This window comes from Gracilinanus agilis, chromosome 6 (genome assembly GCF_016433145.1).
Source record: "Gracilinanus agilis isolate LMUSP501 chromosome 6, AgileGrace, whole genome shotgun sequence".
Lineage (NCBI taxonomy): Eukaryota > Metazoa > Chordata > Mammalia > Didelphimorphia > Didelphidae > Gracilinanus > Gracilinanus agilis.
In genome coordinates, this window is record NC_058135.1 from 280,510,115 (window position 1) to 280,518,286 (window position 8,172).

General features: G+C 57.5%; 1 protein-coding gene across 1 annotated transcript in view; it reads left to right on the plus strand.

Annotated features, from left to right (window-relative positions):
• The first annotated feature begins 133 nt into the window (after nt 1-133).
• The window catches only part of DTX4 (deltex E3 ubiquitin ligase 4), a 26,230-nt gene continuing 18,191 nt past the window's right edge, over nt 134-8,172 (plus strand). Inside the window, exons 1-2 of the mRNA XM_044680876.1 lie at nt 134-350; nt 7,676-8,070. Of these exons, the coding sequence (XP_044536811.1) occupies nt 134-350; nt 7,676-8,070 (612 nt within the window). The remainder of the gene's footprint in view (nt 351-7,675; nt 8,071-8,172) is intronic.

Genomic DNA, 8,172 nt, shown 5'->3' on the forward strand with positions numbered 1-8,172 from the left:
AGCCTTGGGCCCCAGCGGAGGGCGGCGGCGGGGGCGTCCCGGGGCTCATGGCGAGCAGCTGAGGCCGGCGGCCCAGCCCAGGCGCTCCCGGGGGGCTGCGCGGAGGAGGCGGCGACCCCCACGATCGCCAGCCATGCTGCTGGCCTCTGCCGTGGTGGTCTGGGAATGGCTGAACGAGCACGGACGCTGGAGACCCTACAGCCCGGCCGTGAGCCACCACATCGAGGCGGTGATTCGGGCCGGGGGGCCCCGCGCAGGCGGCGGCAGCGTGGTGCTGGGCCAGGTGGATAGCCGCCTGGCGCCCTACATCATCGACCTGCAGTCCATGCACCAGTTCCGCCAGGACACCGGTGAGCCCCCCTCCCCACGGCTGGCACTGTCCATTAGGTCTACGGTACCCTCCCCCACCCCCAGCTCTCGGGTCTGGGACAAACTTGGGGCAAGAGGGAATTCCCGGGGCCGTGGCTCCGTCCTCCGGGGCATTACGGGACAAGGGGGTGGGCTGAAGAGGCAGAATGGAATGCCGGGGATGCCAGCCTCAGTCCTCCCTGCCCGGCTGCCGGGAGCAGATGGGGGAAGGGGCTGGGCGCAGCCGAGAAGGGATGAAGGCTAGTGAAGAATGCCAAGCCAGAGGAGCCTGTGCTCTCTGCCAGCCGAGGATTGGCAGCAGCAGCAGGAGGCAGATTCTTTCAGAGAAAGGTCGTCCAGAGAGTTCGTGGGCATCGCCCCTTCCTCTGCTCCCCCAGGAAGATGACCCCTGACCCCTTGGACCTGGCTCACCCTCTTTTAGTGGAGAAAATGGGAGATGACAGCTTCTTTGGAGGAAAGGCTCAGGTTGGGGAAAGTAGAGAAGGAACCTTCAGCCTGGGGCAGGGAACCTGCTGAGCAGGGCTGGGGCAACTTGGAGGGTCAGTGGCAAAGCGCCGGCACGAGGCGGGGCTGGGGCTCCATGGATGGGTTTGGGGCCCCCCCAGGGCTGAGGAGCTCAGCTCCAGTGTTGCTGCCTCCCCAGGTGCTCTCCAGGATGCTCAATCAGAGGACGAGGGGGCAATCCTCCCCCAGCCCCTTCTGTTCCAAAATGCTGCCCCAGGTGGAGTCCAGTGCAACTTGGGAGCCTGGGAGCCCAGCTGCTGGAGGGAGGGAGGGAGGATGATTGTGAGGGTCCCAGAGGGCCAAGGAACAGCTGTCTGCTCCCAGCGTGCTTGTACTCACTGGAAAGACCCCACATCCTCTGTACTAATTAGGGCCGTCATGGGAAGGGAATTTTCTTCCTCCTCCTATTTTCCCCGTTTTTCCCTTTGGCGGGCACAGCAGCCACAGGCACACACTAGGGTTCTGGGGGAGACTGGGGCATGCCCAGGGTCCTGACCCTTTCCCCGAAGGGATAGTCTGTGAAGGGGGGAAGGACAGAGTGAGTGTCTGTCAGTGTCTCTGAGTGTCTTTCTCTGTGTCTGTGTGTCTGGCTGGGCCTTAGGGGAGGAGGCTCTTGGGACGGGGCAGAAGACTGATGGGAGGGAGGGGAAACAGGAATGTGGCAGGACTGAACCAGAGGGATTAAGAAGGGCGGCCGCAGCCCTGGAGCAGCTGGGACAGAGGTTGCTGTGGGGGGACGGGGAGCCTAAAGATTGTGTGTGTCTGGGGGGCGGCCTCCCCTCTCTCTGCATGTCCTCCGGGAGGGGGGCTGGGGATCAGGCCTTGCAGAAGGCAGCCAGGGCTCACTTTGACAGGGAATTCCGGCAGCTGAAATAAAGCTGGAGCTGGAGGACTTTGATAACACCTGCCTCTTGGCCCCGTGCAGCTCCCTGGGCTGGGGGCTCACTGTTCCCAGCCTAAACGGCTGGGGGGTCTGTCTGCAGAAAGCTGGCTAAGAGTTAGGGGCGAGGGGCTCCTTCTTCTCTCCTTTGGGGGATCCGGAGCTCTCTCATGGGCACGGGAGGGAGACAAAGGGAGAAAGGAGACAGAGAAACTCTGAGGCTGCAGATCCTTCCTTTATCCCAGAGCCCAGCAGCTCTCCTGGAAGGAGCAAGGCATGATGGGCACTTGGTGGAGAGAGCCCACTTGGTAGCCTCAATCCTGGCTCTCCCAGGAAGGGGATGCGCCATCCTGGATGAGGGATTTCTCTTTGCCCGACAGCTTCTCTGGGGGAACCCTGGGGAGGTCTCTTGGTATTGATGAAGCCCTACTATGTGCAGGGGGAGGCAGTGCAGAGCAGAGCTGTCTTTGAAGGCAGGAAAGCCCAACTTAGAGAATAGCTGGCTGTGAGACCCTGGACTGGTCCCTTACCTTCTCCATGCCTTCAGGCTACGCTCTGGGCCTGAGCTGGAGAGCCTGTGTTGACCCATTTGGGTGGAGGGAGCTCCTTAGCCACTGACAAATGAAACCAGAGGTCCAGGTCTGTCCCTGGGTGTCAGGAGCGCTGCCAGGCATGGTGCATCCAGAGAAAAGAACCTGCACTCACTTGGGAGGGATGTGCTGGCTACACAGATGGCATTCTGCGTTAGTGAATGTAGGCCCTTCTGGCACTACATCTTGTCCTTTGGGCAAACACTGACTGAAGGTTCTCCGGGGGCTGGCCACTGGGCTAGGCCTGGGCTGGGCCAGCTGGGTGGCTCAGTGGGTTCAGAGTCAGGCCATAGAGGGGAGGCCCTGGGTTCCAATCTGGCCTCAGACACTCCCAGCCGGGTGACCCTGGACAAGTCCCTTAACCCCCCCATTGCCTAGCCCTGACCACTCTTCTGCTTTGGCACCAATACACAGTATTGATTCTAAGATAGAAGGTCAGGTTTTCAGAATTAGAAAATGAACCGTGCCCTACCCTCAAGGACTTGCTGTTGTGGTGTCAATAGTTAGGAAGGGCTTTGAATGACAGAGGATTTTTTGTTTGATCCAAGAAGTGATAGGGAGCCACTGGAGTTTATTGAGAAGAGTGACACGGTCAGAACTGAGCTTCTGAAAGAGAACTGACAGATTTGGGGCCAATAGATCCACTAGCAAGCTATTTCAGTATTCAGGAATAAAGTGGCGAGAGCCGGCATCAAGGGGTGAGTGTCAGGAGGAGGAAAAGGGGTATCTATGGTAGAGATTACAGGGGCAAAACACAGGCCTTGAGGAGAGATTGGATGTGTGTGTGTGCAGAGAGAGAGACAGACAGATAGAGAGAGGGAGGGAGAGAGAGAAGGAAGTAGGAAGGGAGAGAAAGAGGGAGAGAGAGGGGAAAAGAGAGAGAGGAAGAGAGGGAGAGAGGGAGGGAGGGAGAGAAAGAGAGAGGAGAGGGGGAGGGAGAAAAAGAGAGAGGAGGGGGGAGGGAGAGAAAGAGAGAGGGAAAGAGAGGAAGAGAGGGAGAGAGAGGAACAGAGAGAGGGAGGGAGGGAGGCAGAGAGAGGGAAGGAGAGAGAGAGGAAGAGAGGGAGAGAGAGACTGAGGGAGGGAGAGAAAGAAGGAAGGAGAAAAGATAGATAGAGAGAGAGAGAGAGAGAGAGAGAGAGAGAGAGAGAGAGAGAGAGAGAGAGAGAGAGAGCGCACATATGTTACTGGTCAGGAAGAAAGGGTCCATCTGTGGGGGCTGATAGAAACTGAAAGCCCAGAAAGTCTTAAAGAGAAGAGGCAGAGAGAGACTGAGGATGACACCTTGCTTGTGAGCCTGAGGGATGGAGAGAATGATTAATAGGGGAGTGGGGAAGAGGGAAAGATTTGGAGAAAAATAATGAGTTCCTTTATGGACATGCTGAGTTTAACGTGTTTACGGAACATCCATTTTGAGATGTAGAAGTGGCAGGAGGAGGCTGGAGGTTGACAGGGAGGTTAGGGCTGGATAAGTTGATGTGAGAATGGAGGCAATCATTGAATCCATGGATCATTCTGGTGAAATAAAAGGAGGGTGAAGAGAAGAAGCCCACAGTGGACGGCTGGGTACGTCTGGATGGGCCAGCTTCCCGTTGTTGGATAATGGGAGTCCTTCACAGGATTCCCTGTAGATGACACTGAATTCATCCTGAAAGGGAGCGAGGGACGTGATGAGGCAGAGGTGGCATTCGTGCTAGTCTGGTCATGGGCACAGAGGGGAGATGGAATGTCTGTGTCCATATCTAGACCTATTTCCATTTCTCTCCATCTGTAGCCAGATCTTTTCCCCGTCCCTGTCCCCATCTCAGGCATTCAGAAAGCAACAAGAGAGAGCAGGCTGGAGCCAGGGTTCACGTGAACAGAGTCCCAGGAGGCCTCCGGCATGAGGCAGCCGCATGGGCAGCACCACTAAAAATAATGCCTTCCTTGAGTCGTGTCCAGTGAGCTTTCACGTGCAGCCTCTCCTGGGATTCTCTCCATTACCCCGTGAGGTGACGTCCATGGAGTAAAGCATTTTTTTTTTCTTGAATCATTGGATGGATGAAGAAACTGGAGTCCAGAAGAGGCTCAAGCCCATTTGGAGTAGAAAGAGCCAGGTCTGAGTCTGTCCTCTAAGATGTTGCACCACCAGGCATGTAGCTTCCCTGGGCCTCAGTTTACTTCTCTGAAAGACTAAGGGTGTTTGACTCGATGGTGTGGATGGTGCTGCAGCTCAGAGCTCCCAGGTCCACTCGCCTCCCCTTCCCCCTGGCAGACATGGTGTTCCGTTCCACCAGACTGACCCCTGTCTTAGAGGCTGCTGGGACTGAGGCTTAGACAGAGCCATTACAGTTTATCTGGCTGAAACCCCTCTTTTTACAGATAAGTAAATGGGGGGCCCAGGGTGACATGAGGGCTGAGGCTCCACAGACACCACTTCTGAGATGCTAATTCAGGCCTTTCTGGCCCCAAATTCACTGTCTGCTTCTCTGGCGCCAGGGTGGGACAAAGCTGGAAGGGTAACCCCAATACCCCAAGCATTTCTTAGGATGTTCCCTCCCCATCCCCCAGCCAGATCTTCTGGCTTTGGGGGGCATCTAGAGATAACCTGCCAGGGGGACGGTGCCCCCTTCTGTTCCCTCCTTTCCGCCCTTTCCTCTTCTGTTTCCTCAGTTGGCTCAGAGGTGCCTTCTCCACCTGCGTGACCCCTCTGGCCCATGTACCTCTCGGGCCCTCTCCGGCCCCTCTCCCTGGGACCTCCTGACTCCAGCCTCAGGCCTGAGTGTCTTTCAGATTCCAAACCTGCTTGTCTCAGCACTCTGGGCCTGGAATTCTGGCCCAGAACCACCTGGAACAGAATCAGTGTTGTTTCTTGGAGCCTTTGCCAGATCCTCGCCATCCCCTCTACTATCTACATTCATTTTTTCTGGACCATGTGGTCTGCCGTCCAGGCACAGAGACAGCCAGCTTTGGGAGAAAGAGCCACAGACCTGAAGTTGGGGTGCACTAGGGTTCGAGCTGGGCCCCTGACACTGGCAGCCTCCAGTTACCCATCTGAAAAATGGGAATGATAATTCTCACACCACCGACATCGTGGGTAGCTGGATCAGGGCGTAGGACTTCTCAAATTAAATTGACTTTCTTCTCTCCCTCCCACCCCTCCAAAAAGAGAGATTGGAGCAATTATTCAGTGGGAAAAGGGCAAGAAAAAATGCACCAATTGGTAGAAATGAAGGCGAGATCCTGCCTTTGCTCTGGATCTAAAGGACATCTTTTTTCCTGGAGTGGAAAATGGCAAATTAGTTAGAGGAAACCGATAGTCCATGGGAAAGACTAGCGATGAGCATTTTCATGAGTCAGTTAGACTGTTTTTCTGCATTTTCCTATTATCATTGATTACTAAGAGACCACATTTGGGGCTCAGAGGATGGACAGCCAGGTTTGGACACAGGAGGTCCTGGGTTCAAATGTGGCCTCAGATACTTCCTAGCTGGTGACCCTGGACAAGCCACCTAATCCACACTGCCCAGCCCTCACCACTCCTGCCTTGGAGCCGATGCACAGTTTTGATTCTAGGGTAGAAGTCAAGGGATTAGAATAAAAATGAGAGAGAGACAGAGACAGAGGGAAAGGGAGGGAGAGAGACAGAGATGGAGGGTGAGAGAGGAGAGAGAGAGAGAAAAAGGGAGGGAGAGAGAGCGCACTGGGTAGAGCGAGGACACTGATCACTCCGGAATGGGGAGACCCAGATGCATCCCTGCCTGGGTCAGCTCCTTAGCCTTATAGCCTCAGTTTCCCCATCTCTAGTTTTCATCAGAGCTTCCCTTGTGCCATTTCTGGCACCGGATCCCTCCTGGGGTTCTTATTCCTTCCCCAAAGGACCTCATACTTATTCTGTGTGAGAAGCATCACGTGTGGTGGATGGGGAAATGCCTTGGGAAACCTCCAGGTGCCTCCTGGCTGTGTGACCCTGGTGGAGTCCCTTCCTCTGGCACCAGGTGCCAAAGAGAGAGTGGTCAGCAGTGAGGGCGCCCTCTACCCCAGGGAAGTAACAGCTTTGGTCCAAAGGAAGCCCTGGATTTAATAGACACCTTTGTGAAAGCCCTCCTGGAGGGGGAGGGGGGCAGCCTAGACGCAGGAAGGCCTGGGTTCAGAACCTGCCTCTGCCCCTTGTTGGCAGTGGGAGCCCCATTCACATGGAATTGCTTTGTTAAATGCTTCCTGGGGGCCTTTAATCTGGCTGGGGCTGTGCCTTCCCACAGATGGGAGAAGCACTGACCCGCTCCTCCCACGCATCGCCCTCATTTTACAGAAGGGGGAAACTGAGACCTAGAGAGGCCGGCCCACTTGGGGTGGGAGCCCAGTGCCCTCCCTCTGCTGGTCACTCAGCCCTCCAGGGACCCTCATAAATACTAAGTGGGAGGAAGCTGTAGCTTCATCCAGGCTCTAGCAGGGGAATTGTAAGGAGCGATTGTGGCCCCTCCCCCCACTCCCCCCCCCACTGGGGTCTTGGGCTGAATGGGGAATTGTTCCACTGCTCTAAGCGGCTCCCTCACTGTCACTGGGGTCATGAAGGGGCTGGGAGAGGTGGGGCTGGGGGGGGGGTGACCCCAGCAGGGCCTGAATGGCCATTGTTCCCTTTCTTCCCCTCCTGAATGCCTGGCTGCTGAGGGACAGATGCTGAAATTCCTGCATCCTGGTTCGGGGCTCCCTCCTGGAATGCGCCTGATTGGGGGAGGGGCCTGTCTTTGTGGCCACATAGTCTCAGCTAGGCTGGGGGGGGGGGGAAGATGCTACCTCCCGAGCCTCAGTTTCTTTGTCTGTAAAATGGGTATCCTGGCTCTTTCTTTCTCCCCCCCCCCCCCCCAAACGGAGGGGAAGGTCCTTGACTGCGGCAGCGATGCAGAGTTTTCTCTCTGGTCTTATGAACAGAGAACCGGAGGGAATCCTGTCCTCTTGGCCCAGTGCCTCAATTTCTCCCCTTGAAGAAGGCCCGTCACAGTCCGTGTGTTCCCCCTCCCTCTGGGCCAGGCCAGGGGTGCTTGGAGGAGCTCCCCGGAGGAGGCGCCGTGATTCCGTGGAAGTGTTCCAGGGCAGGGTTCATGGCAGCAGCCTGAGGGTGCCCATGAGTGTCCCGGAAAGCGCCGTCTCCGTGTCGGTCCTGGCCGTGTTTATGCCGTGTATGTGCATATTTTCTCACACCAGAAGCTCAGAGTCAGGAAGTGCAGAGTTCAAATTCAGCTTCAGAGCTTTCCTGACTAACCGCAGGCGGGTCCCTTAGGGTCTGCTGCCTCAGTTTCCTCAGCTGGACAATGGGCCGAGCCGGCTCTGATGCTCTCCTTTCCCCCCGCAGGGACCCTCCGGCCTGTGCGCAGGAGCTTCTACGACCCGGCCTCGGCGCCGGGGAAGGGCGTGGTGTGGGAGTGGGAGAACGACGGCGGCTCGTGGACGCCCTACGACATGGAGGTGGGCATCACGCTCCAGCACGCCTTCGAGAAGCAGCAGCCCTGGATCGACCTCACCCCCATCGGCTTCTGCTACGTCATCGACTTCGGCACCATGAGTCAGATCAACCGGCAGACGCAGCGGAAGCGGCGTGTGCGGCACCGCCTCGACCTCGTCTACCCCCTGGTGGCGGGGGCGCTGCCCAAGGCGCAGTCGTGGCCCGCCAGCCCGAGCCCGGCCAGCTCGCCCCCAGGCCCGCCGTGCTCCTGCCCCCAGTGCCTCCTGGTGATGAGCGTCAAGGCCGCCGCAGGGGCCAACGCGGGGCTGCTGCCGCCCCTGGTCGCCCGCAAGAGCGGGCCGCCCCCCGCGGGGACCCGATTGCTGCCGCCTCCGGGCGCCGGGCCC